Here is a 20,668-nt window from a genome sequence, read left to right as displayed (position 1 = left end):
TTTGACCTGTAATCAATTTCGTCTCAAACAGCCTTTTTTGGAGGGATTTTATTAACAGCTTATTATGCTGCTTATAGTTTGGTGTAGATTGTCACAAAACACATATTCTTGGGACTAACAGTTCAAGTTGATAAACTTAAAACAGTTCATTCAACTTACCTTATTGGAAAAAATTATCCAAGTTATACCTGCTTTCAGTCTTTGAAAAAATCTATGTAATGACCTTGAGATAAAAGGCTGACTGGTCGTTGTTAGCTTAATTTCCAGTGGCAAATATTTGATGCAAGACATCTTGAAGACACAAATGATATCTTTTTGGGAATTTTAGTTGACACAGGAATGATTTATGTTGTTAAAACATGTACATGAATTGTATTATTTTTTTCTTCAGAATCCCTCGCATCACATCATGGGAGATTTATTAGAATATTTTGAGGCACAGAGTCGGAATCTGGATGAGATGTCAGCATCATGGTCCAGCCCAATACCAGCAAATTTTACATCTGTCATCAAATTCAATGGAGTACCCATATTGCCTCCTGTGGTAAGATAGCCGTGGTGTAGTGGTTAGTGCATCGGACTACTAACACAAAGGTTCCTGGTTCGATTCCCCTTTGGGATGAAAATTACAGGAACTCAATTTTCGGCTCTCCCTTGACACCATCTGCGAGTATGGTCTTGAGGAAACGATGATAGTCCGTCGGAAGGGGAAGATAAATGGCTGACCCGTGTTAAGAGAGAGCAATATCTCTTGCACGTTTAAAGACACCCTTGTAGATTTCGAAAAAAGAGTAGGCTAATGCCGCTACAAGGCAGCACTCGCATCCGCAAAGTGGAAAGGGATTAATATAAGTTGCAAAATTTGTTTCCCAATCCACTATAAATAAATATGTTTAAACCATAATCATTATAGAATTATTTACATCAATGAAAAGAAATCCATCATACAGTACTCCAAGATTTTCTAATCTTCATCTCAAAGTTACTAATATAAGAGCCTTCAGCTGGAAACAAAAGCTCACTCGTCACTGCTAGTTCAAGACAACCTATTTCAAATTTTGAAACCAAATTATTTGCTAGATGTAGCACAGTTGAAGGACACAAAGGGTTTTACTAAAATATTAAAGAAGAAAAAAAAAGACTAAAATATAATACAATTATTGTCTGAAAATCTGGTTGAAAAAAAATTAACTAATTTTTTCTACACCATTCAAAAAGATGATGGGTAAACTCAATAGATTTTTCAATAGTTAGTTTTTATTTGTTATGAGAAATACGCATCTAAATAGTTTAAAAAAAAGTTTTAAATTTAACCTTTTGTAGATGACTGCCAAAAGGAGAGAAGAAATGCTGACCTACAGAAGACAAGCCATGAGACTAGAAAACAGGAGAAAGTCAAAGCAACGAGAAAAACTAGTGGCTAGAGTACAGTCTATAGTTGCTGAAGTTGAGGTAACTTAGGATTGATGTTATTTTTAGATGCTAGTAACTACAAAATAAAAACATTTTTGATTTAGAAAAATCTTCAGACATTCTTTTATACAAGAAAAAAAAATACTTATAAATTATAAAAAGTTTTTGGGCACTATTAATGTTTTTGATGAAAAAAAGTCATATGCTACTGGAAGATGGAAAAAGTTATAAGCTGTAGTCAACTTTGAGACACTTAATATATTTTCTTTATGATGTACATTCTTATTTTTTAAAGTCATAAGAAACGAGTGACCGGTGAAAAATAATGTTCTTCCAATTTTTGAACCAATGCATACAAACATCATAAACTTAGTCTTCTGTGCACGAATTTATCATTTTTTTTTTGTGTAAATTTGGTATAATCGTCAATTTTTTTTTTCAATCGGTCAGTGTTGTTGTGAAAATATGGCAGGTAATTAAAGTTCGTGTTTTGAAGCCGAAGTTTAACGATTGTCACCTGTTTGTCAACAATCGACTAAAAATCAACAAAAAGCATGGAAATTGAGCACGTGTTTAACATGTAAATTCAGATAATAGTTTATTTTAAGGACATCCATGCGTATTGCGATCACCGGGTTTTTACGAGATGGGTCACACTGAGGTCTCTTTGCATACTGAAAATATGTCGGGGGAATTGCTTCCTGGAAGGAAGCAATTGAAATAAAGTAAACTTCTTCTAAATATGAATAAATTAAAGAATTTTCTTCAGAAAAAAGTATATGTACATAAGTTTTATAATGAAAACTATCCATTGAGTTATAAAAAAAACATATGCATTATTTTTTTTAATTTGAGGTTTCTTATGACTTTAAGCTAAAAATGTATTGATATTAATATAAATAGGTATGAAATAATATTAAAATTATACATATTTACATATATTTTTTTGCATGAAACATCAGACAAGATAGATAATATGATTATATCAACTAAGAATATATTTAGTGTCGAAAAATTACTTGTGCTAACAAACATTAATTTGTCTATTTAAAAATGATAAAGGATTTGCCTTTGTTTTCAGCCTAAAAACTGAGCATGCAAGAAATTTCATTAAAAATTTGAAGTTGTTATTATGAAAAAAATAAATTTTAAATATCTTAAGGGGCTTCAAAAATTGCATGACTGTTAAGATTGTAACTAAAGCACACCATGGGGCCCACTGTATTTAAAGCAATTGATAGATATGGTCAAATTTTAATGAACAAACTCAAGTGTGTTAATGTTCATCAGATCAATTTACAACCTTATAAAACCAGTCTTAAAAAATTGTAAATTACAGCTTCTCTTCAAAACACAAAACTTATAGAAGTAGGAGGAAAGACTTTTCGCTTGTAGTCAAAACAATGCGTTAAAGTTTCTATGGGCTGTTACCTGGTAAGGAACATTTGTTAAAGTCCCTTCTCAATATGTCTGTCCAGTACAAGGTCACGTATCTTTAGAACACAGAAACATATAATAATACTTTAAATGCTTGTAATGTTTGTCACTGGACATAAAGTAACCATCACTAAAATATTGATTTTACAAGGAATGTAATATATTTATTGAATACAAATTCATTTTTTTTACAATATCTTAATATAGTTTACCATCGAGATGTAATATTTTAGCCCAACATTTTATGAAGTAAATAATTTTGAAGACTACCATTTGAAAACTTCTATTAAATTTATAATTTTAGCAAGACTTTAAAAGAAAAGATTTTGATGATATCCTGTTAAATGTTATCTTCTCTTTAATTTTGGGTGGTTGAACTATGTGTTTTGAAAGAATGTAAAGCACTTATTAAAATGAATCAATTGATTGTTGAAATTTTTTTTGACACAACAGTTATGTTTGTTGTTAGTATATAATTTAGAATAAAACGCAATGATGCATGTTGTTTGCAGAAAGAGTTTGCTTTAAAGCGCCGTTCACGGCTTCCTCGAACAGCCAGGATCTCTCAGCTTATAGTACGTGACAAAAAGCTACACTCTGCTTTTTCTCTTTGCTTTAATAGGAAATAATGCGTGATATATAATCAGATATTGCAAGGATGCCAGTCTACAAATTCTGAAAAATTGGAATAAATTAAATTTTTGGTTTGGGTCTCTCTCTCGCAAGCAATGAACTAGAAGAAAGTGTGATCCTAGGGATGTTTTTTTTGGAAGGAATATCAACTTGTGACTTAAGGGGGAACCCTTATGGAGCTCAAGAAATTGTTTAGTTCGTTTGAAGCTCATCAGTATGGACTTGTACATTTTGTAAATTCAAAACTATGTTGTCAGACATTTTTTTCACTCAAGGGAAATAACTCCATCTAATTGACATAAATGTTTTCCAAGTTTTTGTACAAATTAAAATAAATCTTGTGGGGTCAATAAGATTATGTATAGTTCAATAAGCATAATTTGTGCAGACTTTATTAATAAGCATAGGAGGGAAAAGCTACCATGAGCATGTGGTTTTACTGGACTCATAAGTTATTATTTTTATCGACGTCATACATTAAAAACTTTGAGAGTTTAATAATTTATTTCTTTTGATAAAACCATAAGATTTAAAGTAAAGAAAAATTAATAAAAAACAGAATGATACTTGTCCCATAAAATATTGGCATCCTTGACCTTGAATGTTAGAGTTTGACCTTCACTGCTGTCTGGAAGTAGGACACCATGTATACCACACATTATTCACACATCAAACATAATCATACACTAGATTTGTTATTTTTGGGCAATAAAATCATCATTCCGACAATGTTTAATTTCGAAAAGAAAACAACTAAACATGAGCGAGTAAAGAAATTAGAAGATCATTAGAAAATATGCTATTTTTTTCAGCACACCAGGAAAGTAATTTATCATAGTAAATTTAAAAAAAACTTTGATTAGATATTTTAACATATTTAATGATGGTAATTGCTCATTTAAAGAGTTAAAGAGCCTCTCATTTCATCCTCATTTTCAATACACTGATGTCTTGTGTTTATCTGTGTCTATAGATTTTTTTTTTTATTATATTTCATGTCTTTATTTTGTATTATAAACCTTTTTTTCCCCTATTATTATTTACCTACCAAGAAAACAACTTTCAATACCTATCCCAATTTTTAAGATGTAGTACTTTACTGATCTCATGCATGCATTTATAAATAGCTATAAAAAGTCAAGATTTTGTGTATATAGATGTGGTATGTCATGTTAGCTATGTTGTTTTTAATTGAAATGCAGTTTAGAAATATTTTACTGCTTTTATTCCTAAGTTTAAAAATATTTCAAGAAATGACATATTTCTCTGTGATATCTTAACATGTTAATGTGTATTTGTAGTGGGTCTCATTGGGGTCTAAGCGTGACGCGGGATTGCCGATTTTTCGTAAGCGTGACACGGGAAAGTCAAATTATTGTGCCGTGAAAACGGGAATTAAGGTCTAGCGGGACACGGAAAATTACAAAAAAAATGAGAATTGCTTAGGTACATAGTATAAGCGGGATACGGGAATCTGACAAAACAGTAAGTGGGATCCGGGATCAGAACACCCCAATGAGACCCCCTTTGTATGTACGTCCTGTTAAGCATTGTGGGTAAAATCACTCTTGCTGATCACTTCCCTTTTCAGACATCACTCTCACATAATTAAAACTTGGGTTTGCATGTTTTAGTTTCTGAGGTAGCAACTACACTTTTGCTTTTTGATAATAAGTTTGCTTTTTTTGACACATTTGGTGTAAAACCTATATATCTTTTTATGGTTTGCCTTGATTTATTTAATATAATATGAATCCAATAACAATTAATTTAAATCGTTTTTGTCATTTGTATAACCCCATTGTTTTTTTGTTTCATTGGATCTGACAATTTCTTTGGCAATCTGATCTGAACTTTTCATGTTCAGAAACACACTAAAAATAAGATAATTTTACTGCAGCTTATTTTTCAATTTTGATGATTAATATCATAACTAATTTGAAATATTGACTATATATCTTAATTGCAGGAAAAGCAAAATAGCAGACTCTCTGATTCTGTAGATTCCTCTCCTGTCTCAAGCGGAACTGACGTTTCTTCAAAATGGTCACCTGAAAGTGTAAATTCATCAAGATCCCCAGCTGGGATCTCTAAAACAAATAGTCTTTCTTCAAATAATAGAAGCAAAAGTATGACAAATATTAACAATGAAAAAACAGTGAAGGTTGAAAAATCGAAACCGTCTAATACAAAAAAGATAGATCAAAGCAAAGAAGAAAAATCTGTGAACAAATCTGACAAATTTGTCAGGGAACAACGAACAAAAATTCCTGCTCCTGTTCATACTACTAAGAGCACACCTCAGAAAGCAAAACCAAAAGCTTCGTCTAAGTCTCAAGCCAAAGCTTTATCAAATTTGAAAAAATCAAGTTCAATGTCGTCACTGCCAAATCCTGCAAAAATCCCAGGAACCCCATCATATCCTGTTCCAAAACCACCCTCTACAAAAATGACAGAATTGCAAGCTAGGCGGTCAAATTTGCTAATAACTGGTAGAATTTCGTTTTCTAATCCTGATTTACGAGACTTTGATGATGACAATTCTTTATCATGTAAATCTGAAAGTGGAATGTCTCGAAACACTCGTAGAATGAAAAAGTCTGCTTGGCAACAGGCCAATCAACATAGTGCTTCAGACCCAGATATAAGTCGTAATGAAATAGGGGAGAGCCAGGGCTTTGTTTTATCACCTGAAGAACCAATTTTACAATCGCCTAAAATTCATAGACTAAAAAAACAGCATAAAACAGCAGGAAGTAATCCTGAATTATCGTCAACAAAGCACTCGCCAGAAGTTGACCCAGAACAATTTAGACAGGAATTCCTTGCTGCAAAAAAGAAAAAGCAGCAGAAATCAACTGCTACAAATACTGAAAAGAAAACTTCACCTTCTGAAAACAAATCGCAGACTAAAGAAACATCAAAGAGGAGGCAGTTACCAATGGAACCAAAAGTTGAAGAACCTCAGTCACTAAATGACTATCCATCATTGGATGATTGTAATTCTTTACCTCAAGAATTTAGTGGTTTGCCATTGACCTCTGTTAAACAGCAGCAGATAGGTCAAGTTCTTGCCAAACTTTCCAAACATCTCAATTTGCAGGAGACAGGTGAAACTCTTAATTCCACATCAAGTAGTTCATCTACAGAAAATAATATGAAACAGTCTGTCTATTCTAAAAGTCCTTCTAAAAATAAAGAGGAGGAAAAGAAACAAAAGTATTTTCATTCACCTACATTGTCAGATAATTCAGGGAATTCTGGGAAAGATGGAGTAGAAGCTAGTGTTTCTAGTTTCAACCAGTCTGGTGTGAATTCTTCAGTGATGAGCTCTGTTGGTTCAGTAGGTACAAATCAAAGCAGACGCATGAGTCCAAAAGGACTTAAAAATACTGTTCATTTTTCTTCATTTGTTACAGAAATAAGTACTAGTGCTAGTCAATCTGTAGAGGACAAAATTTCTGTGAGGAAAATGGATATAACTCCATCAAGTAGCGTTGATTTGACAGGACGTACAGGGTCAGCAAATTCATCAGATTTATCAAATCAAGGTCAAAATGGAAAACCGATGCCAAAAAACGTAAACGACCTGGGGTCGTCAGCAGTACCTCAGGTCAGTACATCAACAACACAGCCATATAGAAATAATTTATTTCCTGGACAGCCAGGATCAATGTTAAGCAAAGTTGCATTGAGTCCAGAAGAGTCACCAGGTGGCATTCCGAAAAGTTTTTTCAAAGACCAGGAAGTGCCATTTCATGTTTATACCGCTGAGATTGAGCATAACACTTCGGACAAGGAAAATGAAAACGTGTATCAAAAACAAATTCCGGCTGACATGGACGATAAACTAAACTTACTCGAAAGAGAACTGAATAAAAGTTGTGATCAGACTTATGGGAATATATTTATGCTAACAGGAAAACGTTCCAATGACTCAGATGATAGATCACAAGGAAGTACTTTGAAAGAAAGTCAGGAAAATGTGATATCAGGAATTCAGAGGAATTATTTCAAAAATGATATTTATTCTGACGCCAATAGAACGGATTTTGAAAAAGTTATGAAAGTTTCATCATCTGTTACAGGAAGCTCTGGTCATGTGATGGGTGATGTTAGCCAATCAAAACATTTGACTCATGGAACTTCTTCTGTCAATAATATTATTCCTCCGACAGGAAGTCAAATCTCTCCGAATATTGTTCCAAAAAGTTTAGACCGACACATAAGACATGGATCATATACTTTAGAGCATCCCTCAGATGCTTTGTTAAAAGCTAAATTAAATCAACAAAGTCCTCAATATTCTACCACCAATGGAAATATTACTAAAATGAATATTGGGCCAGAAAGTATCGAACCTGTATCAATTTCTCAAAATGATATGAGTGTTCCAACATCAGAATCATCTGAACAAAATGCTAAAGCTGAACATATTCAGAGATATTTGTCTCAGGTGCAGCCGCACCCAGTTGAAGATGTACTAGAAAATAATCAACAACCCATTCAGAGTAGCAATACAAGCAGACGACCTTATGACATTGGGGAAGCTGTACAATCTTTTACAGAAACTCTTCAATCATTTGAAACCTTAACAGAGGATGAAATGTTGAAAATTCAAGCAGATCATTTTAATAAAATTCGTCAACATCTTATAGAGCAACAAAAACAACAACTGGAAGAACTTTTTGTATCTCAAAGACGTGAACAAATGAATCTTCAGGAAGAAATTGAAATGCATCATGATCATTTACGTGAACAACAAGAATTATTCACATCATTTTCTGAACAAAACAACCTCAGTCAATTTTCTGCTAACAATCTTCAAAATACCTCTGTGAATAGCTACAATGATTCTGCTCAAAACTTTATGAACCCTCCACGTTCTAATCCTTCAAACCCCAATATTTCAGTGAACAATCAATTTCAAATGATCGCTGGTAACAGTTTCGCATCTGCTGGCTCACAACAGCCAAATGTTAAAGGAAGCGATGTCAAGAAGTATGTTCCTAATAGTTATGGTCCTACAAATACTACAAACAATTACATTCCGCAAAGTTCAGCCAATGGCTATGTTCCTACAACTTCTGGAAACAGATACCTTCCAAATGAGTCTGTGTTGTCAGAAATTCCAGGGAATGTTAGTCAACCTGTTTATTCTCAGGTAAGTAAATATACCAGCAAACAGGTTACGACAATGTATGATTAAAATGGCTTTCAAAGATGTATGTTAAATAAATAAGGGAGAAAATCTTCATTGGGGTTTAAATAGATATAGGAAGATGTGGTGTGAGTGCCAATGAGACAACTCTCCATCCAAATAACAAATTTATAAAAGTAAACCATTATAGGTAAATGTACGGCCTTCAACACGGAGCCTTGGTTCACATTGAACAATTACTATAAAGTGTCCCCAAATTACTAGTGTAAACCCATTCAAACGGGAAAACCAACGGTCTAATCAATATAAAAAACGAGAAACGAGAAACACGTATAAATTACATAAACAAACAACAACTACTGTACATCAGATTCCTGACTTAGGACAGGTGCAAACATTTAGAATGAAACCAATTCTTGAATTTTGAAACTTGATTTGATCGAAATATTTTTCATAACACATATCATACATGTCATAATGGTTCTACTTTCTGTTCTAATTTAATTTTTAGGTTATGCATTACATATACTAAATGCTGTCCTTGTTTAGTGTACCGGTACTTGTCAACTATAACTTTTGGTATAAACCCACAAATGTGACCATTATTAAGATTTTGTATACACTACTTCATGTCATGTATACTGTGAATTCATTATTTTGTAGTATATATTGTTTCAGTCTTGAATTTGATTATACACAGCATGCACATACAATTGTACGAGGAAAGGAAGTGTTCATATTTAAAACTCACATGAAAAAATACATATATGTGCTGTATAAATAGAATGAAAGTTTTAAAATATTTACTAAATAGAATGAAAGTTTTAAAAATTTACAAAAGACAATAGTCCAGATCAGAACAATGAAAATATTATAACAGAATTAAAAGCGGTTTTCACAGTCAACATGTTGAATTATAAAGTTACATTAGTTTTGAACACAACTCAAAAATAGAAACTAATAGATACATGTATAGAGTCACACGGTTTTGGCATTAAACAATGTGTATTTGATATAGTGGTGTGTGATGATGTCTTGTATACTATTCACCTTATTGTTCAAATGATAAACAATAAATTCTTTTTCAGCAAATGCCTGCCAACTACCCTACACAACAGAAACCATTCTCTTATATATCTAGTCCAAGTTTGTATTTTAATCCAAGGGATCGAGATAATGAGTCTGATATCAGTACATTTAGCAGAGGGACGCCTAAACAGTCTTTAAAGTTTAACCATTCTACACCATCACCTAAAGCCTATAAACCTGTATTACACTCTCCTGTGAAAGAGGTTCAGAATGCCTGGACAAGTTCTACAATGGTATACCCAGAGTCTGTAAGTTCTTGGTGATTTGCTGTAGTCCATAATTTTGATATAGTTATTTAAGGGAAGAAAAAGATACATGCATGAAGTTGCAATTGAATATTCAAAATAAATATTTTCTTGTTTTTAAATGTGAATTGAACTGATAATATTTTGTTACTACTAACTATTTTACTGCAAGCAGTATGTTTAAATGAAAAATGAGCTTTCTTAAGATAATTTAGTATTTAGTAAAACTGCAATATATTTAAGATTATATTGTACTTATAGATAATATTGAAAAGAATCTTGAAATACAAAAAGATGATGTGGTATGATTGCCAATGAGACAACTGCATGTAAATCTAATAATTCATTTCATAAAATCTAAATTCGTTGCAAGTCAGCTCCTTGTTTAAACGTTTGTCACTTCATTCTTGTGATTTATTTTTCAGGCATTTGATCCTAGATTACAGCACTGTTTTGACAGAGTGTCAGCTTGTGTCAAAGGATACTTAACACGTCGTCTGCTAGTCACAGAGAAAGTGCAGGAAGTTGTCAAGACCATTAGTGTAAGTGGAACACATAATAAAGCATACCACATGGCACAAACTTGTAAAAGTGTAGTTTGTCATTTTATTGTTGTTATTAAATATGAATATTATGCTATATTTCAGAAATATAAAAATTTATTTGTAAAACCTTTAGAAAGAAAGAGGAAGAAAACTTGCTTGCCAAATTTTCTCATGTTTTGCAGCAAGTGCAAATATATTTTTCTGACATAATTCTGTCCTGAAAGGGCTCTAAAGGAGGTCAAACTTTTGAATAATGGTGAACATTTGGATCGAATTGGTTCCCAAAAAATGCTAATTTCTTTTTAATTTTAAACAGTTTTTTTGGTTCCGGGACATTTCTTTAAATCACAATAATTAAATTCACATTTTGTCCATTACTTAACAATTGAAATAATAAATGCAAGCAAAAAATTCTGAATTTCCAGTATTTTTGTTTCTATTGTAGGATACCAAATGTTTTGCAAGAAGCTTCCAAGCTGAAACTCCCATTAAGAAAGGTCAAGTCAACAATCAAGATAGAGATCTACTGGACAGAATTATTGCACAGGTAAAGATATATCCCTTGTCAGGGGTCGAATTTAAGCTTTTTTTTGTTTGGGCCAGCCGGACCAATGGACTGACAAATCTACTGGTCCTGCAAAAATTACATTGACTTGACAAACACTTATATAAATGATAGATGTTTACTTCTATTTTCATGCTTTATTCTATTCTTGTAGATTTTGTTAGCTATGCTGATTGTTCATGAGCAAGTACAGAATCTAACTTAAAAGTTGAAGATCCTGTTACAAAAATACATTTCTTATCTAGGTCTGTCACGGCAAATTGTTCATCACTCTCGATTTTTTACCCAGAATTGTTAATATTTACATTTCGTTTTCCCAATTTCATACATTTAATTATTCCGTTCATCCCATGTTGCTAATTTTATTTTTTTGTTCGGCGGTTTAACTCCTTCCAAAAAATCCTACATTTTGTGTTGTTTGTTGTAAAGGAATCAGAAGAACGTTAACCCGAGATATTAATTAACTTGATCAATTGTAATACTTAGTACCCCTCAGTACCGTGTAATTAATTTCACGGTAATTTTTTGTAAACAAAACCAGATTGCATTGCAATCAGAGATTTTTATCGTCAAATTTCTACTGGTCCGTCGGACCACCAGCTGACAAAATCTACTGGTCCAATGCAAAATCTGCTGGTCTGGGACTACCAGACCAGCACTAATTTCGACCCCTGTCCCTTGTAAAAATTAATAGTTTCACAAATAAAGAAAGTCAGCCTTATACTTAGCTGTTGCATACACTATTTTTTATGCCCCATTTATGGGCATTATGTTTTTTGGTCTGTGTGTCTGTTCATTCGTTCCTTTGTTCGTCCATCCGTTCTTCAGTCTGTCCTGCTTCAGGTTAAAGTTTTTGATTGAGGTAGTTTTTAATGAAGTTGAAGTTCAATCAACTTGAAACTTAATACACATGTTCCCTATGATATGATCTTTCTAATTTTAATGCCTAATTTTTACCTTTGTTTCACGGTCCACTGAACATAGAAAATGATAGTGCCGATGGGGCATCGGTGTACTTGGACACATTCTTGTTTTCACATCTGTTTAAATATGTTGAAAAAGGTCGAAAATAAAGGAGGTAGATGAAACCCAGCTGACAAAAAAAAAAAACATTGTGAAGATTAACAGACAATATCATGGCCAAAAAAGATAATGACAAAATTACAAGCAAAAGTCATGAATACATGGAAAAGAGGTGCTTTCTGAACTTTGTCCATGAGAATGGCTCCAATGTCACTATATATCAGTATCAATATAGTTTTACATGGTATATATTGGAAACCTATGTAAATAAAACAAATTTTTCAGTCATTGAGGGTTTACTTACTGTATTTTTTTTACTATAAAACACTCAAGTTTTTTTTAAATGTACAACTTTGTCGTAAAAAAAAACATGTGTTTTTAGCCTTGAATATTAAGATATCTTCATAAACTAAATCCTTGTTTAATTTGTTGTTTCAGCTGCAGGCAGCTTTGTTAGATGTACATGAGATATTTTTTGACATACCAGTTTGGGAGAGGATGCAGATAATAGATCATGACAGACAAGTGAGAGACGAGAGACGTCTCAGAGAAAGTGTAAGATATTTACTTGTTCTTTTAGGGGGACAATATTAATGTTTTACAGTAAAGTTTAAACAGTAATGAAATTCATTAGATATAAGAAGATGAGGTATGAGTGCCAATGAGACAACTCTCCATTCAATCACAATATATAAAAGTAAACCATTATAGATCAAAGTACGGTCTTCAACATGGAGCCCTGGCTCACACCAAACAGCAAGCTATAAAGAGCCCTACAATGAGTAGTGTAAAATCATTCAAACAGAAAAACAAGCAGTCTAATCCATATGAATAAAAACAAGAAACACTAATTAATCACATCAACAAACAACAACCACTGAACAAAAGGTTCCTGATTTATTTTAACTGAATTTTAAAGAAAATGATTGCAAAATTGGAAAGTAACAAGATAATGTTATTCGCATAAATAACTGGGAAGCACAAACTTAAATAAGTTCAAATATTTATGTATTTAAAGGGGAAAAAAAATGAATAAAACATCAAAAATGCTTTTCAGAAAGATAATGTGATTATATTTCAAAGGGTCATAAAATTTGTTTATAGAAAATGATGCAAAGAAGATATAATTTTGAAATCCTGTTCATTATTTTATATACCTTTGAATTACAGGGTGCTACCACTAGATCTAGTGTATCTTCATCACAGCCAAGGATTAGTTCTGCCACACTTAAGGCTATGGAGAGGAAAAGAAAAGCACAGTATCCTTACTTAACATTCATTTATTTAACATTAAAAACAGAATATGTTGTATATGTCAATAAGATAAACAAAAAATGAAAATCTAAAGGTAACTTTTTACCTGGTACTATCAGCTTACACACAAATCTTATGATACACTCTTAATGGCCATTAGAATATATAAATGAGAAATGGACAATAAAAAAACTCAATTCTTGCATTTTGTAAGTTATATTTAAGACCAAAAAAAATGTAGTCATCCACTGATGTGGGCCGCTGGCATGGAACAGATTTTGTTTTAGTGTATAAAGCTGAAAAAACTCAGAACATTTTTTTATGAACCAAAGGCTCAGTTGAAAGTTTTATGTGAGTGAATACGAGAATTTTAAGCAAATGCATTCTTTTAGTCACTCGGATAAAGCTTTGCATCTTGAAGGAGCTTAAAGATATCAGTGTATGAATACTTACAGATTTTTGATCATAAACCTATTATATAGATATAAGAAGATGTGGTTTGAGTGCCTATGAGACAATTCTCCATCCAAAATACTATTAAAATACTTTGATAAGCATTATAAAAACGATAATTATATATAATAACTGAGTAGACTATTATTCCTTGACTTTATCAAAGAGAGGCTGAATCAGCTGTATTTGGCGACATCAGACCAAGGTCAGCCCCTCATGTTGATGAAAGATGTCACAGAGAAAGTACAGATTTAAGGTATGTTGATATTGAAAAAAAAAATAGAAAACATATATTACAATATGGATATGAAGAAGAGTTATCTTTCCTTTACTTCACTTTGGATTTGCATTGGAAAATCTAAAAAGATACAAAAATATTGCGATTCTCATTATTGAAATATTAGTATGGATATAGTGAATCAGTTATTTTCAATTCATCAAATTCAAAGAGTTTCAATCTGAAAATAATAGAAAATAGCATAACAGATGTTCACAAATTTATCACACAGATACTTCATAACTTTCTATATAAAAAATAAGTATTTCTACACATTGTGCAATGCACATGAAAGGAACCTGGAAATTAAAATTCTACATGAAAACGTATAAAGAAGTGAAATTTCCACAAATATTTATTGGAGTGCTAACATCAACATGAGCATTAAAACAATTCTAGCAAAATGTTTGAGTGGCAAAAAATTTGATAACTGTCATATTTGGTTAAGTTTTGTTAATATATTTGATTTATATTATATAATTTGAAATTTTTTGTGCTTTTTTTGCATGCTTATTTTGATCTAAAATGTTGATTATTGTTGTTCTTTAACATTGTATATTTTCTTTGCTGTTTAATCAATATTTTTTTTTCATATATTTCCTTTACCAGAAAAAACTATATGCTGATTTCTTACATCTTTTAAACATTTTATGGGCTAACTGGATCCTTGCATCTTTGAAAGTCATTGTGCCTGCTTGATATTTTTCTGATTGGAAATAATCCACCTTAATCATTTAACACATTTAACTGAGCAGTTAATAAGGAAATGTATCCCTGTTAGAATATATATCCCTTTGTTCAACCTACCGACCTTAATTTTATGCCAAACAAATGCACAAAGGACTTCAAAACAACTCCATTTAAAACCAAACACTTTGGAAGAAATTTATGTACTCACAATTAGGTGACAAAATATGAAATATTTTTACACTTTTTACCTTTTTTAGAAAAATCAAATATATGCTGTTTTTTTTTACAATGAAATCTTTCTGAACATTCACAGAATTTAAAAGACTTTACAGTTTAAACTTTGCAGTTACTGATAATTATATTTGTGTGCAACAGTCACCTGGTTTTAAGATACTTTTTGGCAAATAGTGCCCTTAGCATACCTCCTCCATTTCTAGCTTATGCATAGAAATTTGACAAACCTTTCAGCTCCATCCAAATTTGAGAACTTTGCCTTACTAGCTCTTGTTGTTTTGCTTTAATTCCTTTTCTGTTTGCTTTTAGTAGTCTTTTCTAACTATTGTGCATGCTATCTAACTATCGCTCCTAAAAACAATTAATGTTTCAGTGGACCTTTGAGAAGACACTTCCAATTTCTTTTATCCAGGGCTCTCCAACCATCTCATCTATCACACAGTCACAACACATCATCACAGAGTGGTAGCACCACAGCAAGGTACATCATATCATTAAGCTAAGAATTTTAATGATTCATTAGATGAGTAGGCTGTGTATTTGTTTATTTTTGTGGGGACCGATTTTCATGGGTAAAGGAAAGATTGTATTTTTATGGATACTTAAGCTTGATAACTTGGTTTTGGTCTATGTTTGTAAACAGGGTTATAGAAAATGTTTACTTTGTTGAATACTTAAATTTGTTTATTTTCACCCCCAAAATCCACTTAAATTGATACACCAAGGAATAATAATGAATCCACTATAAAACTGATATCCACCTCTTCAAAAATACAAAAACCTATAAATATCAATATAGTTCAAGAGTTCTTTTAGGAAAAACGTATTACAGAGTTGGACACCACTTGATATTTTTCTGTGGATAAAACTGATTAAAACCAATCAAGTTCTGCTACAAATGAAAATATAAAGTATTGGTACAGTGGTATAAAAGATTAATATCAAAGCCCTCATACTTTTCATTTTCAAGAGTCAAGTTCTGCTACAAATGAAAATATAAAGTATTGGTACAGTGGTATAAAAGATTAAGTTGATTTTTCAATTTACGGTATAACATAATTTTGTAAATTTGAATTGTATTATTCTCTCTGTTAAAAAGTCCAGTTTTATCAGTCAAATTGTTGAAATATGTTTAATTTATACTGCCAATTTATATAAGATATAAATAAACAAAAATTATTTTTTCAGAACAAGAACTCGTCCAAAAACAGCACCAAGTCAGCCAGTCCAACATCCTCATCCAGTACACCAAACATCAAATCCTTCCACTCAGCAGACGACAGCAGCTACAGCAGCACCTAAAACAAGGAAAACAGCTAGTACAGGTTGATAACATATTCTAATTTAAACTACATAAATATGGGAAAAAAATTATAATTTGATATTTTATTTTCTCACGAGACACCAAGTCTAGGAAGTGACACTTAAGTTTGCTGTTTCCAGTAACAGCTACAGTGTCACTTTTTTAAATTTTTTTTTAAAGTTTGTGAAAAAAAACTAAAATATGCTAGTTTTTCTGATAAATTTTCCATAATATTGTTAAAAATCATATGGTGAAAGTAAAATTGTAAAAAATTGAAGCTTTTAACACATGTAAACACCTTGCAATGATCTCTACAGGTTATGTGACTTAATTTAATATACCAATGAATTGAACACTGAAGCATCCTCAACTTAAACTACAGAACTTATCAGCCTAAATGCTCACAATTAGAAACTTGATTATATCAGCTAATTTTTTTTTATCCAAAAGTCATTGTAGTCAACCTTCTTGAGATTGTTCATTATGGGTTCATTTATGAGGGTTCAGCTTTTATTTTACATGAATATTGTTTTCTGTGGGTTCAATCTTGTTAAAGTTTCTATATTTATCCAGTTTTAGCCAGATACAGAAAAAATGAGGTAAAAGCATGGACAAATGGACTTTTTATTTTGATTTTCAATGGTGTTTAATTTAACAGCATTCATAATGTCATTCTTTCATCATAATACATTTTGGTCATCTTATAGTTCAGTGAATGAAATAGCTATCATTGCAAGGGTCGTGCATTTTAGAGTATAGATTTGATTATCATAAAAAAGATAATTTTAAGCTCTTTTAACTATTGTGTAGTGTGTGGTTACAAGTAAGGCCTAAAATGAAATATTGTTTGTTTCCCCAATCCCGACCGACACTGCAAAAATGGTGCTACTCGTTAAATTGTATTGTCAAAACTAAGTCAAATATTATTTTAATCATTTTGGAGTTTCAGGCTTGCCAAAAAGTTCGATAATGTTCAAGCTTTTTTGAAAAATAATATTATTTCCCTACCTACCTACCTATACCTGGCTTGGCAGGGTCGGGATAGGGGAAACAAACAATAAATTAATTTAGGCCTAATGTCATATTTAATAGCAAAAATTTTGGTAGCTGTAACAATTTCTAAATCATTGCTCATACTTAATTCCAATGGAAGTGAATAGAGAATAACTTTATTTGGATCAATCAGTAGCAATATTAAAATGTAAATCATTGCTTGTATTAAATGCGGATTATAGTCGTGAACTTTCTTTTTTTCTTAAGGTGGTACCTAACACTACAGGGAGATAACTCTGTAAAATCAGCTAAACGTTTTAATTACATTGTGTTGTTAAGGGAATATTAAGCTTCTCAATGATCAAAATTAGTGTTTGTCAAACTGCTATATAACCAGTGTAATTTTTCTGATAAAATGGTTGGTTCAAATTTTTTGAAATTTTTATATTTATGTCAAAGAGTCGAAGTAAATACTTTGTCAAAATTTTATGAAAATTAAACAAGCCAAATCAATTTTAGTGAAGGTGCTGGGTACCACCTTAAATTTAAAATAAATCAAAACAATAATAAAAATCATGAAAAACTACTATTGATTTTACAAACCTAGTCCTAAGGAAAAATTCTTCTAAAATTGTCTTTAAGATCCTTTTGTAACTGTTCATCCATATCAAGTGTTTTTTATTGAACTTTTTTCTCAAAAGACCGTAATATAAGAATTAAGAATATATCTATGGTTTTCCTTGGTTAAGAGATGAATGGTTTTCTTTAAATTTGTTTTACTTTAAACAGATAAAAATTTACACTGAAAACTAAAGATTTAGCAAAACAAATCTGTAAAATACAATGGAAACTCAGTTCATGCTCCTTAAGTGGTATCTATGTATTGGATTGATGAGATCAAAGTATTATTTTTAAACTATTCTCTTGTCTTTCAGCAAAATCATCAACGACATCAACAGCATCAGTTGCCCCAAAGAGGAAAAAGTCTGGGAAAGCCTGGAGATGATGAAAAATTTGTAGGGAGCAGAGGACAAGCCCAATTACATCGTGCAGTATGTGAAAAACTGATGGGGAGCAGAGCAAGGTCCAGCAGGCAGAAAACCAGTGAAGTTTGAGTTAAGCAGACGACAACCAAGTGCATCATGGGACATCAGAAGTCATTAAAATTTGTAATATTTATGAAAAATTTGTAGGGAGTAGAGGACAAGTCCAATCACTTGGTGCAGTATGTGAACAACTGGTGGGGAACAGTTTTTAGTTTGAGTTCAGCAGATAGCAACCAAGTGCTTTCTGGGATACCAGAAGTCATTAAAATTTGTAATATTTTTGAAGTGATCTCAGTTTTTGGAAGGTTGTAAAATTGAATCTCATATTGTATCCTGTCATGTATTCAAGATAGGGATGATGAGTTTTTAAACTTGTTTCATATCTATTTGAAAAGCTGTAAACAAATGCATTTAAAACTTTTATGTTATGTGTCTATTGCAATCTTTAAATTCATAGGTAACACATTTCCCTGTATTTTATTTTTCACTGAAACCTCAAAGTTAAATACTCAATGAAAGTTATATATACCATAGATTTATAACAAGTTTTGTATATCAAGGCCATAGATTCATCCATATTTTTTTTAATTATTAACCATGAAAAAATTAGTGTTTTCCACAAACCTTAAAATATAGTAATTTCTGCTTTTTAAATTCAACAAACCATAAAAGTTGTGCAAATATTTTCTTTTTCTATAAAACATAAAATTGGGGAGGAGCATCCAGAATATTTCTATGCATTTAAAAAAATTTGTGTTACATGTTATCATTTCACTATTTGTAAAGCGAAACACATTTAAACCTGAAATTTCTTTGTAAATTTGGTTCCATTTAATTGAAGATGACTAAAGATTGTTAATTGGGACAAAAACAAGTTTCTCCATCAGAAATAAAATGCTCTACTATTAACTGAAATACAAGGAGAAGAGAAAAGAAAAGAAAAAAAAATTGCAGACCTTTTTCATGATGTAACTGGAACCACACATATACTTTTATTTGGCCTAAAGAATAAATATAAAATCCCTTCATCTTCATACATCTAATACTCACTAAATAGCAACATCAAAGTATTAAAGATCACAGAAAAAGAGATATTTTGTTACATTTATATAAAGTTTAATTGTGCACAGTGTTACTGAACCATATTTTGTTATGTTTTTATTTATATGATTTGTTATTTTTATATGTCATTCTTTGTTGCCAAACAGATAAAATATCTGTGATTATGAATAAACAAGGTATTATTCTTCTTATTTTTTTAATTTTTTTTAAATCAAAATTGTTTTAGCTCACCAGGCTGAAGGACCATGTGAGCTATTGTCATCACTTTGATACGACGGTCAAACAAGTGAGAGGTTTAGCGCTATAAAACCAGGTCCAATTCACCTTTTTCTACATAAGAAAATGCCTGTAACAAGTCAGGAATATGACAGTTATCAATTTGTTTGATGTGTTTGGGCTTTAGATTTTTCCTTTTGATTAGTGACTTTCCGTTTAGAATTTTCCTCAGAGTTCAGTACTTTTTTGATTTTTTTTTGTGTCAGTTGTCTGTTGATCATTAGATAATGGGTAATTTGTATTTTCATTGTCTCCTCTGAAATAACAAGGCTCATTTGAACCAAATTTGGCAATAGTTAAATGTAAGGTCCTTTGTATAAATGAAGGGATGTGGTAAGATTGCCAATGAGACAATAAAATGAAGTGGTAGGCCACTGTATAGCCTTGAACAATTTGAAAAACCAAAATAGTATTGTTGGCTATAAAAGGCCAGACATGAAAATGTAAAACAGTTCAAACAAGCAACCTGATTTATGATAACGATTTATGAAAATGAAATGACTGACATGAACCCCAATAACATCTACTGTACTACAGGCTCCTGACTTGGGACAGGCACAAAAAGAATTTTGTGAGGCTGATACTATTTGTAAATATTTAGTAGGTGAATTGGTTGTGTATTGCCATATATAATATGACCATGGCCTTATTTTCATGCTCAAGTGTTCTAGTATCGGGATGCGATTTAGTCTTGGTTACTTGACATGTAAGATCAACAATAATTGGTATGTGGACTGGTGTAAATGTGTTCTCAACTAAAATTTGTAATTCTCATATGCTTAAAGAGAATTTTTTGACAATTTTTGAATTTTTAAGGTAAAATTATGTTGTATTCTACTAAATTTTTCAATGGCCAGAGAAAATGTTACGGCCATGTTCCATATTCGGAATATTTCTACTATATTGCATTTGTTTAAGTATCAATATATGCTCATTTTACCAAAAATCATACTGATTCATTTATTTCTA

The 20,668-nt window shown here is 31.5% G+C and overlaps 1 protein-coding gene across 5 annotated transcripts in view; it reads left to right on the top strand.

Annotated features, from left to right (window-relative positions):
- LOC143044949 (uncharacterized) overlaps nucleotides 1-19,610 on the top strand; it is a 37,633-nt gene extending 18,023 nt beyond the window's left edge. For 3 of the 5 annotated variants that reach the window (XM_076217216.1, XM_076217212.1, XM_076217217.1), the window contains exons 2-14: nucleotides 392-544; nucleotides 1,324-1,452; nucleotides 3,363-3,425; nucleotides 5,453-8,647; nucleotides 9,733-9,981; nucleotides 10,404-10,520; nucleotides 10,969-11,070; nucleotides 12,550-12,666; nucleotides 13,282-13,370; nucleotides 13,985-14,074; nucleotides 15,393-15,500; nucleotides 16,208-16,344; nucleotides 18,251-19,610. In XM_076217216.1, the coding sequence (XP_076073331.1) occupies nucleotides 410-544; nucleotides 1,324-1,452; nucleotides 3,363-3,425; nucleotides 5,453-8,647; nucleotides 9,733-9,981; nucleotides 10,404-10,520; nucleotides 10,969-11,070; nucleotides 12,550-12,666; nucleotides 13,282-13,370; nucleotides 13,985-14,074; nucleotides 15,393-15,500; nucleotides 16,208-16,344; nucleotides 18,251-18,321 (4,602 nt within the window). In that variant the 5' untranslated portion in view covers nucleotides 392-409 and the 3' untranslated portion in view covers nucleotides 18,322-19,610. The remainder of the gene's footprint in view (nucleotides 1-391; nucleotides 545-1,323; nucleotides 1,453-3,362; nucleotides 3,426-5,452; nucleotides 8,648-9,732; nucleotides 9,982-10,403; nucleotides 10,521-10,968; nucleotides 11,071-12,549; nucleotides 12,667-13,281; nucleotides 13,371-13,984; nucleotides 14,075-15,392; nucleotides 15,501-16,207; nucleotides 16,345-18,250) is intronic. The other 2 variants (XM_076217214.1, XM_076217215.1) reach the window with 2 other exon arrangements.
- Nucleotides 19,611-20,668: the final 1,058 nt, after the last annotated feature.

Source organism: Mytilus galloprovincialis, chromosome 9 (assembly GCF_965363235.1).
Source record: "Mytilus galloprovincialis chromosome 9, xbMytGall1.hap1.1, whole genome shotgun sequence".
Lineage (NCBI taxonomy): Eukaryota > Metazoa > Mollusca > Bivalvia > Mytilida > Mytilidae > Mytilus > Mytilus galloprovincialis.
The sequence above is the reverse complement of the archived record's forward strand: the minus strand, read 5'-3'. Positions and strand labels throughout refer to the sequence as shown.